General features: G+C 45.1%; 1 protein-coding gene across 1 annotated transcript in view; it reads left to right on the top strand.

The window, feature by feature from the left end:
• Nucleotides 1-20,319, top strand: part of Svep1 (sushi, von Willebrand factor type A, EGF and pentraxin domain containing 1) — a 156,204-nt gene that overhangs the window by 21,482 nt on the left and 114,403 nt on the right. Inside the window, exons 2-3 of the mRNA XM_075967148.1 lie at nt 4,167-4,422; nt 7,664-7,840. Of these exons, the coding sequence (XP_075823263.1) occupies nt 4,167-4,422; nt 7,664-7,840 (433 nt within the window). The remainder of the gene's footprint in view (nt 1-4,166; nt 4,423-7,663; nt 7,841-20,319) is intronic.

Consider the following 20,319-nt stretch of genomic DNA (forward strand, 5'->3'; position numbering starts at 1 on the left):
GTATACACGTGTTTGGTTTGCATGTGTTCCCGGTGTCCATGGAGGTCAGAAGAGGGTATCAGATTCCCTGGAACTAGAGTTGTGGATGGTTTTGAGCAACCATGTGGGGGATAAGAACTAAGTCTGGATCCTCTGCAACAGCAACCAATGCTCTTAACCACTGAACCATCGCTCTGCCTCCCACCCAGCTTTGGGTCTGTGTGTCTGATGAGCAGTAACTGTGAGAAGGATGTGCCGATGTCCACTCAGACCTGAGGGACAGGCATTGGGGTCAACTGAGGCTAACATTCCAGAAAAGGATTTGTTCATTCTGAGAGGCACAAAGAGAAAATTAAATTTTAAGTATCATTTTAAATATTTGTTATTCTTTGAAATATTCAGATATTTATACAATGTTTATTGATCATATCCACCCCCTATTACCTCTCTCCAACTCCTCCTAGAGTAAATTTTGTACAAATATTACACATGTTTACACACTCACATTCCTGCATCTTGAGAGTTTACCCACTCGGTTCACTGAACAAATGTTTATGAGCACATACTTCACACATACACTACTCTTGATAGCATGATCAAAAGGACCACAGTGAAAAAGAAAACATCCTCTTCTCTCTTTCCCTCGTCGTCATTGTGCTCTTGTTTTCAATGTCTTGCTAACAGCTTGCAGCCATGCCCTCATCAACTGGCCATTCAAAATGACCACGAGCACTATGGAGTGTCTGTGGAGATGCAATTGTGGCTTCCGGGCGAAACTAAGAAGAGAGTGTCTATCTCTATCTCTATCTTTGTTCATGGCGGATAGCAAAGATGAGGCAGACACAACCGTCTGCCTCCTGGAGAGCTGGAATGAAGGCTTGCCCTCCAAACATGGAGGAAAATTTGGATTTTACAAATTGCCTCAGGTCATTCCAAACAGATAATTGGGCTTTCCCCCCAGAAACAGTACTGAGTATGTGTTCATATGGATGTTTCAGTCCATTCCAATTATTGTTTGTGCTTGTACAACTTCCCCCTTTAATGTATACATACTACAAATGTAAACACACACCCCCGTGAGTATAAACTTGAGGTACTTAAGTGCATCCAATTTCTCATCTTCGTCCGCACCCAAGCTGCCCCTCGCTGCTGTGCAGGGGGGCGGGGGGCTCCGCAGCTGCCCCTGCTTTCTCCGCCTTGTCTGTGCTAGTTCTTAGGCTTCTTTGTCTTCTGTCATGAGAAGCCCCAGTCTGTGTTGTACATTTCCTGCCCTCGGACGGAAATCAAACACTTTCTTCACAAATTTCTGGCACCTTCTAGTGGGCAATGGTATTTAGAGACTGCAGCCAGCTCATTTCTACTGGGCTTGGTCCTTGATTGTGTGCATGCATGCGTGTGTGTGTGTGTGTGTGTGTGTGTGTGTGTGTCTTTGGGTAGATTCCTAGAAGTGAAATTGCTGGATGAAACAGAATTTAGAGAAGAATTTTATGAGCTGATTCTCGAGCTCAGCTGACAAAAGAAACCTTTAAGTCTAACCACAAATACTTTTTAAAAGAAAAAGATAGTTAAAATTTCCTTTCCAGTTATAAAAAAGACTATAAACCAATCGCACTTCAAGTTCTGTTGCAATAACCAAGGACAGACAGACAAGAATAAAACAGAAAGGAGAGGCTCGATTAGGGAATAGAGTGGGTGAAATAATTCTCTAGCTGAATAAAAATGGAGGTAGTCTCCGCTGTTCACTAAAGCAAGGCAAAATTCTAAGTGTATTTAAGAATTTTATAAATAAGAATTCTATTGCAATGCACAGGAGAACATTGAGCAGATTTGGGGTGAGGAGGAGGCAGCAATCGCTGAGGCCTTCTCCTGAGTGAAGGCGGAGCTGCTCTTTACTGGTAGCTGTAGACTGAGATTGCTGTCTGGCTCAGCTGCCTAGGACTTTAAATAGCCTGCCCTCAGCTGATCTCACTTCCAATCAAAACCGCCCTTACCTTCGAAATGCCCGGCCGCCTTTCTGAACACCCACACCCTTGAGCTGTGCAGCCTTCTCCTCTCCTCCCTGTCCTTCATCTGTCGTCCTATAAATGTGTGGAGATGCAGAGGTCCCAGTGAGACTCTCTACTCACCACCCAAGGGACCACAAGATCCCATTGGGATGAGAAACTGTGTGTTGGAAAAAACATTTTCTTACAAGCTGGTGATGGTTTTTAAAACTCTATCTTACTGATGCTGAGTGGAATCATATTCTGTGGACATTTCTTCAGTGTTGTATTGGGGATGGAGCCCAGGTGTGAGTCGAACTAGCCATACACTTTACTCCCAGCCCAGAACTTTTCCTTTGATCCACATTTCCAACTGACGAAGCAGCAAGGCCATCTAAGGGCATCCAAGAAACTCAAAACTAGAAGTTTCCAGTACTTCACTTTTGACAACTGAGTCATTATTAGATGGAATCTTCCCTCTTTCTGCAAAACTGCCCGGGGAATGGTCCCTCCTCAGATCTCCGCACTTCTGTTTTCTGAGTTGTCACATGGTCACATCACCCTTCCAAATATCCAAAAAGAAGAGGACATGTGACTCTCGGTGCCTCAAGGGATGTCCATCTGTCATCTTTTCTGTGACTCGATGAGTGTGGAGAGAGATTGGTACAGACTCAGAGTCTCACACAAGAGAAGAACATCTCCTTTCTCTAGCCTTTCCCCTCCCCTTCTCCCCAGAGGCTCTTGTCTGGGGATTAGACAACCTCACTCTTGGCATGCCTTTATCCCAAACCACTTGTCCTTCACCAAGGGGACAGTTTTTTAAACTCTAAGAACCAAGACCACAAAGACAGTTGATTGAGGCCCTGGTGTGTATTTGAGGAAAGTCTGTTAACACTGTGTGTCTTGTTTTGTCACACACCCAGCCTTATGTGCCCGTCTTTCGGGGCTCCCATCTGACCTAGCTTACATTGCTGGGCTTGATCCTTAGGATGTGAGGGGACAGACTTAAACACTTCTTCCCAAAATGCTGGCCCTTTTAATGGTTTCTGGAGTCATTTGCAGTTTGATTTTCTTTAAATTTGGGTTGCAGCTTACAATAAAAAAGTTTAGGTAAGAATAATTTAATTATAAGCGACATCCTTTGAGTATCAATTGATAGACTTTTCTTTACTGGGAGATCGGTCTTATAATCTGAAAAAGAAATCTAGACTCACTAATGATTCTATTCCCTAAAGTAACTGAAATCGAATTTTTTAGATCATATCTTATTTTAATTTTGAGAAAATCTAGGGTATAATTGTTGCTATTCTGGTCCGCTTTCTAGAAAAACAGGTAGTGGCTCTCCCATTGTTGCCTGATAATCCAGGCTGCCTTCTCAGATCTTGCTAGAAAATGTATCCTGCCTCTTCCTTGTCTTTCCCACGCAATTCTAAGGGAAAGTCTCAATAGACAGTTGGCTGACAAGGCTAGATCCACAGCTGGAGCTCTGGTACCTTTGAGGTTTGATAAAGCCTCTCCGGCAATGGAGTGTTAAAAGCTTCCCTTTGCTTCTGTCCATGGCCAAGGAGTTCCACACATCATAAACCAGAATGACCTGTCCTAAAACAATAAAGCTCGAATGTCAGGGTTAGCTTAGCCGTGTTTTCTCATGAAGATAGGATGCTGCCAAAACCTGCTGATTTTATGCAAATCCTGGGTGGTCCAGAAAGATGAAGCATTGGATGAATTCTACATTTCTGAAGGAGTTGTGGAAAAACAAATATAGGCAGGATGTCAGCCATCATAGGCCCTGAAAAAGACACTTTCTGATAAATTTCTCTAATTAGGCTGGGGGTGGTTTCAATGGAGAGAAAGGTGCAGTGCGGATGCTTAGAACTCGGGTTGGTTCATGTTTCCAGGTCTGGAGGAGACCAGAGAGACGATTAGCACCACGGGAAGTGGTAGTTATTGAGTCAATGGTATTCTGTAAATCCTTGCTCTTCTTAGCCAGCTCAGTAGTACCGAGGATCATGGAGACGTGGTTATAACAATGATGATGACGACGACACTTTTTATACGGTTTTGAGATCATTTAGCGTCTGTGAAGCCATAGCCGATCCCGGTCTGTGTTCCTGGTTTTCTCTCACTGACTGGTGTTTCTCAGCTGGGAAAGCAAGCAGAGGGGCCGGCGCCACTCACGCTCGGATCTTCCCTGTGTCCTTACAGCAAATCCTTCGTCACTCTAGAGAGAACGCCACCAAAGTCATATTTCTCATCACCGATGGCTATTCCAACGGCGGAGATCCCAGACCCGTTGCAGCATCCCTGCGGGACTTTGGAGTGGAGATCTTCACGTTTGGGATTTGGCAGGGAAATATCCGGGAACTGAACGACATGGCTTCCGCCCCGAAGGACGAACACTGCTACCTGCTCCACAGTTTTGAAGAATTTGAGGCTCTAGCTCGCAGGGCATTGCATGAAGGTAATGGAAGCTGGTGGCATTACAGGCACCTTGAAATGTTGTCTTCGTTTGTTTTTTTTTTTTTTTTGTTTTGTTTTGTTTTGTTTTCTTTCTCTCTCTTGTTGCCTGAAGAAAAGTGATTTCAAGCTCTTACATTGCTCTTGGCAGAACATGAGGCTCGGGAGCGCTTTGGGTGTCATGAAATACTCTGAATTGCCCGGAGATGGCATGCTGACCTGGCAGCAATCTTGTTTTGCTTTGTTTCTTAACAGCTGTGATGCATCTTGCCTAGAATATCCATACGTCCCCACCTAGATCCATGGGATGAATCGAGGTGTGTTTGGAGGCCACACACGGAGTGGGAAGCCTTGACTGAGATGGCCTTTACAGCTATCTGGACAGATGAAGTAAACATTCTGAGGCATGAGCACTGAATCTCATCAGAACGTTTCCAGAAATAGGAAGATAGGACGCCAAACACTTAACACATACTTCTACCCCTGACAGCTTGGAGATAAATGGCTTTTGTCATAAGAGCGTCAGTCTTAAAGGGGGAGAAAAATTGGTAAATGCATTCGTGCAACACACCACGTAGAAGGAGGGTTAGCCACACAGCTCTCAGTTAGATGAACTCGCCGGCTATAATGTGAGCCAGGAGAAAAGAATGTGAACTATGAGGGGCTGACAGGAGACTTAGCCGTGTGCCAAATTGGGCATGATTCTGGCAGGTACCCAAGTGAAAAATCTGGCATAAAGTGGGAATCGTAGCAATAGGTCCGAAGCACCCTCTGAGGCTCAAAAAGCAAACAAACCGAAAAGCAGGTTAGCCCTGGTGCAGTTCCAAGAGAAGGGTTTCCAGCGGACTATCAGGCTATTGCTATGGATCTAATAAAAAGGATTAGACTCTCTGGGTAGGGGTGGGGGGCCTAGCTAAGCTTATTGGGGTAAGAGTCCTAAAAAAAGGAGGGGGACTTAGAGGAGGGCTTGGAAGTGGGGAGGGGGTGAGCGTGGGGAGGAAAATAGGGCTTAGATTTAAATGCTAGGCCTATAACTGAAGTTTAATTTTTAAGAGCTAGGTCATAAAAAATTCAGAATTCTTGCATTTGGATCCCAGTTTAATCATCTATTAAATGGATGATTTGGGGGTAAATTATTTGTTAGGTTTCTGGTCAATAGAGTAGTACTTCACAGGCTTGCTATGGAGGTCAAGTAGGCTAAGGTACAAAAAGCAGCTGGAGAATAGCAGATGAGGCCTGCAAGGTGGAACATTGGGTAAACGGTGCTTGCTGCTGAGGCGGACAACCTGAGTTTGATCCCCAGAACCTACATAGTGAAAAGAGGGGACCAATGTATGACCACACACACATACACTATATAAATGCAATAAAAATGAGAATTCCTGATAGTATGTGTAAAGGCTCAATAACTACTTTTCTTGCTATCAATTGCTTATTAAAGTGGGCCATTTGTTTTTAATTGCTTCAGGCAATCAAGTCTGGGCTTTAATATTCTCGTCTTTCAAAATAGGGATTATGTAATAATATGTACCATGGTTTTCTCAAGAGAATGAAATCTCTACGTTTTACCAAGGCAGCAGTATCTAGCACGTGACTAGAAGTAACTGGTGCCTTCCTTTGCTTCTCCTTTCTTAGAGGAAATGGCATGCTAGCTGGGGGAGCAGGGAGATTAGAGTTGGGGAGAGTGGGTGTTGCTAGATGAGAGTATGAAATTACAGATGCCGTGATCTGTACATGATATATCAAATGACTCTCTAGCCCAGTTGTCCCTCTGTCTTATGAGACCGGCATAAAGAGAGTTAATAAAGAAATAAGGGCAGACAGGAATGTCAAGGAAAAGGTTGTTTTACTGTCATGCACACTCCTACACTAAACTCACCCCTAGAGTGTATCACACTTTGGTTGACTCTCCAGAAGAATCTCTGCTTTTACTGAAAAGATGTAACGGCCTCGGGGTTGAGTCTGATGTCCTTGTCTCCACGCTCTGAACACTCACAGTGGCCCAGGTTACATCATGTTCCCTCTTACTCCTCCCCTAGGCCCGAACGCTACTGCACCACATTTGGTAGCCAGGATTTCCTTGCTCCCTAAGGTCTTCTGTGGTCAACAGACCTCTGGTCCAGATTCTTAGAACTAACTCCTGGGACCACTGTGCAAAACCTTTCACCCATTGCGTGGTCTCCGGGCTGGGGGTTTAATGTGGTGCCTGATTTTGCTGAGCTCCTTTTCTCGAGACTGAGCCTTCCCCTTATTTTCGTCCCTAGTTACAGTACAGACTTAACATAAGGTCAGACGGTTCATATTTGAGGCCCTCTCTCATCTCCTTCCCAGATCTTCATCTGCAGACTGTCTGTTTTGCCAACAGTCACCCACTTGCATTCTTCCTAGGCGCCCATCCCTGTATCTGGACTGAGCAGCCTGACCCTAAGCGCTGGAATTCAGGCTAAGATTTCTTAACTTCTTCAGCGGGAGATGCGTACCAACCTCTTGCTCCATTCGAAGCCATCCATCCTGGCTCAGTCATCTGCGGCCTTAACCCTGCCTTGAGTCTGTTTCTGAACGGCTCTGCACGGGGATTCCTGCCATGCTTTCTTTCATCTCTTGGCGCAGATACTCAGAATTGTCTCTTTCTACATAACACATGTTCCTATGCTTAAAACTAAGAGGCAGACAGGATTATGGTTGTGTTATTTAACTTATGTGGTGACGTGCTGGGGTCAAATGACTCCAGATGTGATGATATTTATTCTAGAGTCAGGAGCCCACAGCATCCTTACCCAGTGGTCAGGATTGGGGTTTTATTTCTAACTTTAACAAGGATTTGGAAAGTCTGGCTACTGCCGCCTGACCTCATCTAGAGGTCAGGGAACGCGGCTGTGGGAAGCCTTGGCGGGGGGGGGGGGGGGGGGGGGGGGGGGGGGGATGAGCTGAAGGACCCAGTGTGTGGATTACCTGCTGCTGCTGGAGATTCTACTCTGCGGGGCTTCACTTCTGCCTGACCCTGCGTGGCCTCGAGCACTTAGGATGAGATCCCAGAATGAAGTAACTGAACTGGCCAGCGCTAACCTCCAGAGTGTGTTCCTGCAAACAGCACACATTCGTATGTGGGTGGTAGGGAACCGGGGCAAACCAGACAGGTTAGAAAAGCTATTTTCTCCAGCTTGCTCTTGGTCTGTAATGACTAGACAATGTAACAACAAGTTGTTGATTTGTTTTGATCGCCTGATATCTTATGTTCCTGGCAGATCTGCCTTCTGGGAGTTTTATCCAAGAGGATATGGCCCACTGCTCGTATCTCTGTGAAGCTGGAAAAGACTGCTGTGACCGAATGGCCAGTTGCAAATGTGGGACACACACAGGTCAATTCGAATGCGTCTGTGAGAAGGGCTATTACGGGAAAGGTCTGCAGTATGAATGCACAGGTAAGTCTCCATTTGGGTCCGTCTATATCAGTCACCAGTTGCCGTGTAACAAACGAGCCTGCAACTCCACGGTTTCAGAAGTAGTTCTGGTTGCTCTTGAGTCTACTGGGTAACTCCTTTGGTTTCAGATATTCTGTCATCAGCTACGAGGTGGTTAGGATCTTGAGTGGGTTCTCTGAGATGTTTTGGCGTTCGTTGACTGTGGACTGATCTAAAATCTTTTGAGACATGGGAGTCTGTCTTATATGAGGCTTCTCATACTCTATCAGGCTATCCTGGACTTGTTGGGGAAGTGGGTAATGACAGGCTTGGAGGATGAAGAATGAGAGCTTGCACGGCCTCAGAATGTGGAGGGATAATCGGGGTCTTTTATCTGTAGTCTACTCTGTTTTTTAGGTGTCTGAAGCTAAAATATGCCTCAGTCTATTAGATTGAAGCCAGTGGGATTCTGGTCCCTGTGGGTGGAGTTTTTCTTCCCCATTAGCCAGTTCCCAAATAACCATGCAGAGACTTATTAATTATAAATGCTTGGCCAGCAGCTCAGGCTTGTTACTAGCTAACTCTTGCATTTTAAATTAACCCATATTTCTTATCAATCCTCTGCCACATGACGGTGCATTCTTTCAACATGACCGGTTCATCTTGCTTCTGTCTGCCTCTGTTCATGACTATGAGACCCCACCCTTCTTCCCAGCATCTTTGTGTCTTTCTGCCCCACCCATACCTCCTGTCTAGCTATGGGTCAGTCAGCTGTTTCACTGAACCAATCAGAAGGCGCCTTGGCAAAGATACATCTTCGCAGTGTACAAAAAGATTATTATTCCATAACAGGTCCCTGGCCTAGAAATACTTGTCAGATTATCACAAAACCAGCAGCACACACCTGCTGTTTTAGCTTGTCACAAGACTCCATGAAAGGGTTCTGAACGTGCCATCCCTGAAACATAGAACTCACTCCAATGACATTTGTAATTTTACTTCTCCACGTGTTCTAAAGAGACGTTAACACTCAATAATGAGATGCCCTCAGGTTTTTTTTATGTGTTGCAATATATTTTAGGTGTAATTAATATTTAGAAATAGTCTATAGTTTTTCTGTATAGGGTTGTGTCCTTGTTTATATTGATTTTAATCTAAAACAGTAGCTTCCAGATTTCTGTGACGTGTTATTTGGAAAACTGTGTCCCCATGGAACTCGTTTCCCACCAGGACCACATAGGAGCAGAGTTCTGCTTTCCTCTGTGCTACAGGGTCACCCCTGTTTGTTTGGGTTTTTTTTTTAATGCGTGTAATATTATTTTGCTCCAGTGATTGGCGGGGAGGCCTGAGCTGCATCACAGACACATGGAGCCCCCTCTGTACCTGCTATTCTTCTTTTGCTCTTTCTCCTTCCCTCCTTGTAGGACACTGCCTCTGTGTCATTGTCTCACTCTCTTTTATTCTTGTTGTTCTTCATCTTACTCCTCTTTGTGTCTCCGGCCTCCCAGGCTCTGAGGCCAGATGGCCAAACATCCTTGCCAGGTCTGACCATCCATGTTCGCCCAACAGATCTGCTACTCTCTTGGCCCCATTCCCACCGCACCCAGCAGGCTTCCCCATTTAAACAGAAAGGAAAGAGATCAACCCAATGGCCTGCTACCTGGCACAGAACCTCCTCTTGATTTTTTCCCTTTTCTCAAATCTTCCCACACTCTCATCAACAGCCCAGCTTGGCACTTTCTGCAACACCGCTTCCCTCATTCCTCCCGTCCTAACCTACCAAACAGAGGCATAAAATCTTATTTTCTTTGCTTGATGCTGTGTGGTCAGCATGTCTGCCTTCCGTGTGGTCCTAGACTGCACTGTTCCCTGCCAACAGACTGCTGTCTTCACTGTGTGACTGCCTGGCCGCATCAGTCACCAGCGGCCACAGTCTCCCTGTTGCTTCTAGGGGACTAGAATTTTGCATCCCACAGGATAAGTTGCAAGAACAAAGAGGTGGCAGTTCACAACCCTCTGTCCCCACTGGAGACTAAATACTGAAAGGAACAACCATCCCCAGCGTGTAGGAAGTTGGACGCTATCGGAGCGTCAACAAAGGGGATCAGAGGCCTTCTGTTGTTCCTTCCAGCCAAGACAACGCACAGAAAGCTTAGTTCTCCACACAGTGCCCTGAATTAACAAGCCTCCGTTTGATGCTTTCTGACAGGCAAGCCCGAAGTCAGATGGGGTTACACTGGTGTGAATATATACACTGTCATATTCAGCTGCTGTCTTTAAGAGATGGAGGAAGTGGCATTGGAACTTGAGGATACACACTGTGACTTTGTATAGTTGGAGCATACTTCCTACAGCATGAAATACTCCATGCCAGACTCGTCTCCCCAAAGGGCAGGGAGAAGTATTAGGTGTGTAGTAGCCAATACTGAAAACTCAAGAGCCCTGAGTGCCTTTCAGAATCTACTGGGTTAACCAATGTCATGGACGAGCCAAGGAGCCCAAATCCACGCTCCCTGCCTTTGGATCTGCACCCTAACTACACGGGTCAATTTGTAGTTACAAACTGTAATTGATGCTGCCAAATACAAATGCCTGTGGTGTAATAATTTAAAAAAGAAATGGCAGGGAGGAGTCACACCATGAGACAGGGCTCACATAGGAAGAGGAGAAAGAAGAAGCAGAGAAAGGGGTAGAGATGGGGTCAAAGACTGGTCCCCGGGGACAAGAGTAACAGGAAGGAGGAGGGGCGGGGTTAAAAAGGAATGTACCAAATATGCACTGGCGGTGCTCTTAGTGGCTGCAGCTGAGGATGTAGACTGTAAGGACCCCAAGGTCAGGCCAGCACAGATGCCTGAATACTAATATTTCTCCTTTTTTATTTATTATAAAAGGTGAGGAGTTAGAAAGGGGTAGCAGGTGAGGCGGGGATGAGGACACCATGTTCTTGAGACTACTTCCTGCTGACATGATGGGGCATCATTCATCTTTAGGGTAACTGAGAAAGCTGGGATGCTGGCCATGTCCTTGAGTATCTGGCTGTTTCACTTCACGGTCCTGGCTCTGTGGAACCAACAGGTGCCACTTGGACCCCGCAAAACCCAGTTCGAGCTGGATCCAAGTGGACTCCCTAGGGCTTAAAGCACCGTATCCTTTCCCGTCATTACAGCGTCGCCTGAACACCCTCCTTCTACACAATATACCAGGAAATACAGGTGGTTGTTTACTGAGGGCAGTCATAGAGTTAGCACTTCTGGGGTGCTGCTGGTTCTCAGCACCCAGACATGTTTGGTAGTCTTGCACCGCCAACTCTGTGGCCAACAGCTGGTAGTCCTGCAGCAGTAGCTGATTAGGAATGGTCAGTGGGGCTCCAAAAAACATCTCAGCGGAAAGGAGGAAGTATAAACCATGACACAGTTCCCATGAGTGAGGCGATTTTAAGAGGACACGGGCTGCTCCGTGATTTGTCAAACACAGAGCAGTGGCCAATGGTACCAGGACTTTGAGAAAAGTCAGAAGGGGAAGGGAGGAGTGTGCTCGAGAAATGCAGCCTCGCATCCAGGAGAATAGTCAGGGGTGGGTAGCCCTGTCAGAGACCCAATTGCCCATACTGACTGGAAGGCAAAACTGCCAGTGAACGAGGAAGCAGATTTGTTGCAGGTGGGTAGGGCCCCAGTGTGAAGTGATTGCCTTTCGGTGGGCTCTACACTGAGCAAACATGCCTCATGCAACAGAATAAATGCAAGAGGTTTATCTGGGGAGGGAAAAGGCAGAAGAGTAAAAGGATAAAAGGGAGATATACCTCCTTCCGTCTATAGGGGTCGCTGGCAGAATGTTGCCAAGTTCCCACAAGATATCAGGATATAAAGGCCAGGAAGCAGATTTTTCTCAGGCTCATTCCCCATGAGTGAGGTAGAACAAGATCCAGTGGCTTTTAGCAAGTGAGGATTGAGCAAGAAAGGCACAAGCCGCTTGGTGATTTGTCATTCAAGGAACAGGGCCAAAGGGCAAAGCTCTAAAGACCCAGGGGTTCAAAGCACGAGAAAGGCACAGGCTACCAGTAAGCCATCATGCAAAGGGCAGGGGCTAAGGGCTCTGAGAGGCATGATTACCTGGAGCCAGGGCTTCATGAGGCTAAAAAGTGAGAAACCACACTTTGGAGACAAGTCCTCATTCACAGGAAAGAGCCCAGGTGGGGAAGCGGGAGGGACTCACCAATCACGCCACTGTTGAATGAAGGGACCCAGTGATCTGGAGAAGCGAGGCTCTCATATGTGGACTGGGTTTCAGGGTCCCAGCATACCTCAGACTGCCTGTGGGGAAGAGGAGGGAGCAGGAGAGCCTTTCTCAGGGAGCCAATGTTATAATTTAAAAAAGAAGCAGCAGGAAGGAGTCACACCATGCAACAGGGCTCACATTGGAAATGTATTGGAAAAGGAGAAAGAAGGGACAGAGAAAAAAGCGGAGAGGGAGGCAGAGACTGGTCCCTGGGGACAAGAGTGACAGAAGAGAAATGTGGAAGGAGAGAAACAGACAGATATGTATATATAGAGAGATGGGAGGTGGGCAAGGACCACCTTTTAAATGGGAACGTAGTGAATGTGCACAGGAGGTACTCTTAGTGGCTGAAGCTTAGGGTGCACATATTTTGTCTGGACCCAAAGGGCAGGCCAGTACAGATGCCTGAATGCTAACACATGGTATGGAGTAAGGCTCTAGGGAAGGCTAACACACTCTACTAAGAAGAACGAGGCTCACTCTGTTCAAGGGAGAAGACGCCGATATCCATTCTCACTGTTAGGAAGCCCAACGTGTGTCCTCACAGAAACGTTGCCTTTTGGAAGCCAGTCACTCCTTTTTCAGAGTCAGAAGCAATCTTAGAGATGATCTATTTTAAACCTCTCATTTTGCAAGAGGAAATTGAGGCCTTGACAAGATGAGAATTTGATCAGGTTGACTCGTCTTGCCATCAGTAGGACACAGAAATCAAGCCAGGATGCTTTTCTCCAAGTTCTGTATCACTTCTAAGCTGTCTGGCTGCATATTTCCCCAGTCTTTGAAAATAGCCTCTTGTACATCTTGCTTTTCTGAGACCAGAGACATGGAATTATGCTCAAAATATTTAAAAATTTAGAAAGATCCGACTGAAGTTAAAACTCTGCTAATTACTGTCAGATCCAAAGGAAGCTCCATTTCTGCAAAGTCTGGTTAGGAAAAAGCCAGCATTCCTCAGGAACTCGTGAAGTCAGTTCCCCTCTACCAAAGGATGAGACTTTGGACAAGTTAATCCTGCAAAATAAACTTAATTATGGCTACGTGTGCACACACAGCACACATGGCATGCACATGTGCACACACACACATACACACACACACACACACACACACTATATATAATCACTTCCTCACTGCTGTGACAGAACACCTGGCCAACCACCTGAAGTCAGGAAGGGTTTGATTTCGCTCACAGTTTAAATGTACAGTCCATCATGGTGAGGAAGTTGCATCTCCAGGAGTGTGAACACATATTACACTTTCATTCAGGAACACATGAGAGATGAATGCCAGGACTTCAGCTTGCTTTTCCCATAGGACTTCATTCTATAGAAGGCTGCAGCCCACATATAAGGTGGCTCCTCCCACTTGAACTAACCTAATGTAGAAACTCCCTCACAGACACGCCCAGAGATTTGTCTCTAGAGTGATTCTAGATCCTGTCAGGTTGATAATATTAACCATCTCGTGCACACACACACACAGGCACATGCATGTCTATGTATATAGGTTCATACTGATACATAGATATCTATGTGAAAGCATGTGTAGATATGAACATAGACAAATTGTGTGTGCATAGACTGTGAAATTAGCTGAGAAAATAAAGAAACCTATTTCTTCCATTTCTGACTCTATTGCCAGTCTAATGTCTTGTTCTTGGCCCTCAACAGGCATCTGGACTGTCATAATGTTGATGGCAATGGTGGTGATGAAAGTGATAACATAATGACCGATAACAATATTCAGTAATAAGAACTAGATGAGAGACACCTTTCCAGACATTGCTCTATATCAACTCAGTAAACTCTCTGAAAAGCTAAGAGGTCCAATTGCTTGGCCCCAGAAACATAGCTATGAGAACTGAGGTGTTAGCAAGTTATCTTGCTCCAGTATCTCCTGTCTAATCGTAATGATAGGCATTTAAAAATATACTCAAATTACAAACATAGTGTCAAGGTGTACATAATGTTACATGCTGTTAATCTTAGCACTTGCAGGCTAGGGAAGGAGGATCCTGGGTTTAAAGCCAGTCTAGGCTATATAGCAAGACTGATGCAATATAAATATGTTACATTAATTTTAAGTTAATTCATTCCCAATAATATCATTATTTGATCTTTTCAACTCACAAAATAGCAGCTTCATATGGTTCAACCAAGTACCAGAACGAAGAAGAACAGAATGAGATATAGAAGATCCAAGCCAGCACACCACACACCCTTGCTTAGCGTATTAAACTACGGTCCCTTTCCAGAATCTCCACAGCATCGTATAAAGGATTTGCATGATTTGAGGTCTCTCTCACCTTTGGCTAAATGTCAAAATGCTCACACACTCCTCTGAATTCTATGCTATCTCATTTCTTAGCCTCCTATTTGGCTCCTGGCTCCTTTTCCCAGCAAGGATAGCTATTGTCTTTGTTTCTGCTTCATCACATTGATGGGCAGTGGCTTCCTGATATGTCCTGTATTTCCACCTGTTTTCTTCAGACCCTGAAATAAAGGTTCAAACAAAAATGACATAGTGTGCCTACCTAGGGCACTAGTCACTTTTTACACTGCTGGAACAAAACAAACAATATGGCAAAAATAAAAAAAGTAACTTAAAGGAGGGATGGGTTATTTCTCCTCTGGCTTGAGTAGATTCGGTCCATCAGTTCTACAGCAGCAGGAACTAAAGGCAGCTGCACAGGGCATCTGCTGTCAGTATACAGACAGTGACGGACCCTGTGCTCGCTCACTCTGTTTATTCAGCCCAGGTCCTCATTCCATAAAATGCTGCACTTTGCACACAGGGTGGATCTCTCTACCTCAATTTACCCAGCCCAGAAACGCCATCACAGACATCCCTGAAGATTTGTTTCCATAGTGATTATAAATCCCATCGAATAAAAAATAAGACTCATCACAGCATCAAATATTGAAGCCTCACGGAGTACAATATCTGGCTTTAAAAAAAGAAGAAAATGTCCTGGAAAAAGGAAATGGATAAAAACTTAACTTTGAAATCAGACTCTTCTGGACCAAACTCCCAACTGAAACCTCAGACAACTGTATTTTTCTCCTGTTGCCTTGCTGAGTCCTTCAGCCAAAAGCATGTGGCACCTCACGTTCTGTTACAGTGTGGTTGATATATTTGGAAACATTTATATTTGCTTGACCCTTGCCAACAACAAATTAAATTCAGTGTACAACTGATTTGCTAGAATAGCCCATTTTAAGATGGCTAGATCATCAAATCAGTTTGAAGCAGCCAGGGAACTCTTGTAAATCTGAGTGGTTGCAGCTGTCTTGGGTATCCCAGGAGAGGAGCAAGAGACGTGGAGTACAAGGCCAATAGGCATCTTGAGGACACTACTTCTTCCAGAGACTGACTATTTCATATTTCAGTGAGTGTGAAATGAACCAAGCAAAATCGTACCTCCATACGGGCCAAGGATGAGGCCCCTACATAACCTGAGCAGAGTTCTAACTATATTACATTTCCACAAAGGAGGATACCATACAGAAATAGAAATGTGTAAATATTTATATAGGAATATCGCATTATACATGTACCTAAATGCATGTAACTTTCCACCCCTGCTCTGCACACAGACACACACACACACACCAGAGCATGGACACACACACACACACACACACACACACACATGCATGCACACATGCCTATATAAATATTATGTCATTCCTTTAGAAAGAGAAGACAAAGAATTCTATAAATTCTTGCATGGAAACAAAAACATTGGGAAATCTTGTCCTCTGAGGAGAACTTCGCTGTTCCCTCCTCCCACCTCCCCAGCGGTATCTAGTGATAGATTTATAAGGTGTAAGGAATGTGCGCCGTGAATTCCTCTTTGTGCTTTATGAGGGAACATTGCTAGTGCGGAGACATGGCTTCCTGTCAGCTCAGTGGAGAAGTTTGTACCTGCTGCCTAGAACAGGCTGGTTTCCTCTAGTTTCCTCTCAGTGAGGTGAGTGTTCTGCCCTGAGGGCATTTTCCAGTCAATCACTACGCCATAGTAATGATGTATACAGTTAGACCATGAGCATGTATTAGTGTGTACTAGTTCCCTTCCTGTTGCTGTGATAGAATACCATGACCAAAAATATCTTACGGAAAAATTAATTTACTTTGGTTTGTGGTTCCAGAGAGAGTCCGCAGTGTGGGCTTGAAGAGACAAGGCAATCAGTGGCAGAAGCAGGAGATCCTATCTTTAGCCTTTAGCCCCGTACACAGGAAGTATGGTGGTGGTGTGTGTGTGTGGGTGGTGGTGGGGGGGGAACAAGGCAAAGCTATAAAACCTCAAAGTCGGTACCCCAGCGATAAACTTCTAGCAGGCTGTACCTTCCAGAAAAAAAAATCCATAACCTCTGCAAACAGCGCCACCAACTGACAGCCAGGTATAATGCAGGAGTCTACGAGGACATTCTCATTCAAACCTCTACTGGTGGGATGTATCATAAGACGCTAATGACAATGTACGTTACTCTGTAGACAGAAGCATAAGAATATACCCAGCAGTCTAAAGATTTCAAGAAGAAGAATTGCCACCAAGAATTCTACTTTTCTTTGCAAAACATTACTTCCCTGCCCCACTGCCAGCAACTCTTTCCATCCACAATGACAAGAGAACAAAGCACTTAAAATCTGCTAAACCATATTGCCAGGCAGTGTGGATCATGGGTCAAAATATCGAAAACCTGTGGATCCCTGCTTGATTCCAGTGTCTTGGCGTTTTAAGACAGATAATGCATCACTCTCAAATACAGCTACCGCAATTTAAGCACTAAAGGAAGTTCGAGTCTCTCACCAGGTGTTTTAGAGAACGATCCCAGGCCTTGGCATAATGGTCAAAAGCAAAGAGTTGTTTGCTTGTCTATAGTGGGAAAAGGAATGGATTAGGGGACACCCTGGGACCTGAATCCATATTCAGAGTATTGATGTGAGCTTTAGGTTGAGACAGAGGAAAAATTAAGACAAAACACGAAGTGTGCCTAATTAACCCTGGTTTGGTCCCCTGGCTCATTGTCTCCACTCCAGCTCTGTAAGATGGGGGAGGTACTCATTGCTTGGGGGAACAAGAAGGTTCTCCTAAGATGATTATTTCAGCTCTAGGCCACAGTCTGAGTCTCCTGGGAACTGCCCTGGAGCCTGTCAATCCTGGAAGGAAGCCAGGGACTCCAGAGGGAGGCTTTAAGACAATGTCTTATCTTTCAGCCACACCAAAGGAGATGACAGACCCAGAGTGAGGGCACCAATGGCTGGCTTCCACACGCTTCTTACTTACCCAGGGGACTTGGTGCTTCCCGGCAAAAACAGCCTCCAAGGAGCTGCTTCAATTACTCAGCACATTCATCTGCGAGCAAGCACATTTTTAAGCACAGAAATCTTGCTTTGTTTCCTTCTTAATTCTCTTACAGTTCTACCACATGCTTCTAATGCTTATGTCTCAAGTCCTCCCACTAGTACAGCGTTGTTCTTCCCTGCCACCAAAATTGTTGTAAAGACCGACTTTTTTTTTCTATTAAAGATGGTCAATGTTCCATGAACCATCTTTGAAACCCTGTGCACATACTTGTCTGTTTGACCAACTCCAGGACACTGGTACAACCAGACGCTGCCCTTCCCAACTGTTAGATTCTGGAGTTGGGACCCCAGATTCAGCAGTGGGGTGAGACACAGTCACTGCCCTGCAGTAGGATACAAACTAAAGTGTTCCACTCCTCATCCAAGTGCTGCCTAGCCTGGTTTGGGCTGCTGTGCATCTTTTTGGAAAAGTAAACCACCTTGTCCAGTTGCTTTCTCTTTGTTTGTGTGTCTCTTTGTGTGATCCCGGGGATATTTTTTCCAACATGGTAAATACACATTAAAATTAAATTTTAAATGTTCTCTAACAATAATTGCTGCTTGGTTGAATTGTCACTATTGTTTGCACATGATTTTCCATATATACATTTTGATTATAAGGATATTGGTAGAAATTCATCCCTTCCTGAGGTTGATGATGAATGTTCGCGTGGATTTTGGTTTTTTTACTACTCAATGTTTTATTTTTAAAAATATAACATGAACTTTATTTCTCTGAATGAAAATCTTAATGGACTTTAGCCTTGAAAATGTCCTTCATATAAATATATAATTGGGACTTAAAAGAGTTTGTTACTGACTTTGGGGGTTCCAATCAGTGCCCTGAGCCAGGTTCAGCCACAGTTCTCAATAAGCCAGCGAAAAGAGCAGAACTGGAAGTGGAAAGCGGAGAAGGGAAGAGGGTCAAAGAGACCCAACAAACCCAGCGAGTCCTCCCTTAGGCCCTGAAGCAAGTGAGATCAAGGTTTCAACAGAGGGCTAAGGCTGTGCACATCCAAGCAGTCACAGCCAGCATGTGGTCCAGCCCACCGTAGACTCATCATTACCTGGGCTTCAGTCTTATCCCACATGGCAATCTAGCAAGTTGTTAAAATTATGTAAAATCTCTTTCAGGAGAAAACAAGTTTCCCCTCTGGCTGGCATCTTCTCTTTCTCCCAGGTGAGATTCCTGGGTGAATTCCCATTTCTCCTGTGCCTATTGTTTTAATAGTCTGATAATTTGATTGAGATACAAGTGTCTCTATGGAATACCTTCGTTCCTGTCAGGCCTGTTACAAGCTGTGTTATGTTGCTGGGTCTGAATTTGTGGAGTTCCTTCCAACTTACATGCCAAAGGTGACATCAGTTATCTGTCATTTTTTAAAAAGCTGCTATTAATGGCTTATCAGCTGGTAATTCCTCTGGGTCCCTTTTCAACTTCATTGGAATTAGAAAAATGGAAATCATTTGACTTGCAAAAGCAGCTAGTACTGTGTCATTATTGGCACTGCGTTCTCAATTTCTGAGAAGGCACCAATGGGTTTTACTAGAAGTACCACTAGGCTGCCTGTTTCTGTCAGTGTTCTCTGGTAAATCCTGGAGTTCTGCTGTGCCGCGTAGTACCTGATGGGGAGGGGGCACCTCCCAGGGGTCTTGGTTAATGATTTTTAGAGGGTTTGCATGTGGTCATCCACTATGGTAACAGGGAAGGAAGGGACTGGCGAACCGTGAGTGGATTCACCCTTTAGCTCAGTTTTGTAAAGGTGACTTATGGAATGTCCTTTGATAGAGCAAAGAGTGCTGTCTGTAGTATGAAGGAATGGAGAGAAGTCTCCAATTGAGAAAAGTGCCTTGATGCTTAGGGCGAGTTTCTTGCGAGCACTTTCATAGGTAGCTTTAGTTTTCAACTTGCTGTATCTGGGGAGAGGGAACCACGGGTCAGGAGTTGCTTTCATCTAACTGACCTGTAGGCACGTCTATGGGGGTCTTTTCTTAATTGATATAGGAGGGCCCAGCCCACTGTGAGTGGTACCATCCCTAGGCAGGTGGGTGTGGACCGAACAAAGAAAGGTAGCTAACTGTGAGTTTAGAAGCCAGCCAGTAAGCCGTATTCCTCCCTCCCTGGTAGTCTCTCTCCAGTCCTCGACTTCAGGTTGAGTCTTGAGTTCTGACTTCTGAACGTGATGGCCTGTTACCTATAAACTGAAATAAACCCTTTCATTCACCCAAGTTGATGTTGGTCAGCGTTGTATCATCAAATCAAAGCAAGCTAGACGCCATGAGAAGGATAGTCCGGATTGGCCGGTGTGCTGCTCTGGCAGGTTAGTGGGAGCCACTAGGCGCTCACTTAATTTTCAATTGTCACTGACTTGGTCATGCAAGCAAGGGCAGTCCTACCTGAACAAAGCTCGGTCTGAGTCAAAGGGCTGCAGCTCTGCCATGTCGTGCTACAGAATTCAGTATCTAATAGTTTGAGATTCCTGGGCCATGCCTGTGAAAATTACTGATTGAGACTAGCTCCATTTCCCGGCCTCTTATTAATGCCCCCCCCCCCGGGCATTAAATTAAACGGAAGACAGAGTGAAAGGTCTTAGATGGGGGTTCAAGTGGAAACTGGGATGCTCTCCCCTGATGCCTGAGGCCATCTTACAATTTGTAGAAAGTCTTCAGACAGGGCTAGAAATTTGTAAATGTAACGGACACATGTTCGTCCTTCCCCCGGAGCAATGGGGTCCGGGACACAGGTTGCCTCCATTGTCTCTGCTCTTGTTTGAAAACACAGTTTTATAATTCAAGTCAGAGAGGAGGAAAATGGGGTCCTACAGAGCATCCATTTTTGAAGGTGAAAATAGTCTCGGGGGCTTTGTGGAATGTAA

Source organism: Microtus pennsylvanicus, chromosome 3, assembly GCF_037038515.1.
Source record: "Microtus pennsylvanicus isolate mMicPen1 chromosome 3, mMicPen1.hap1, whole genome shotgun sequence".
Taxonomy (NCBI): Eukaryota; Metazoa; Chordata; class Mammalia; order Rodentia; family Cricetidae; genus Microtus; species Microtus pennsylvanicus.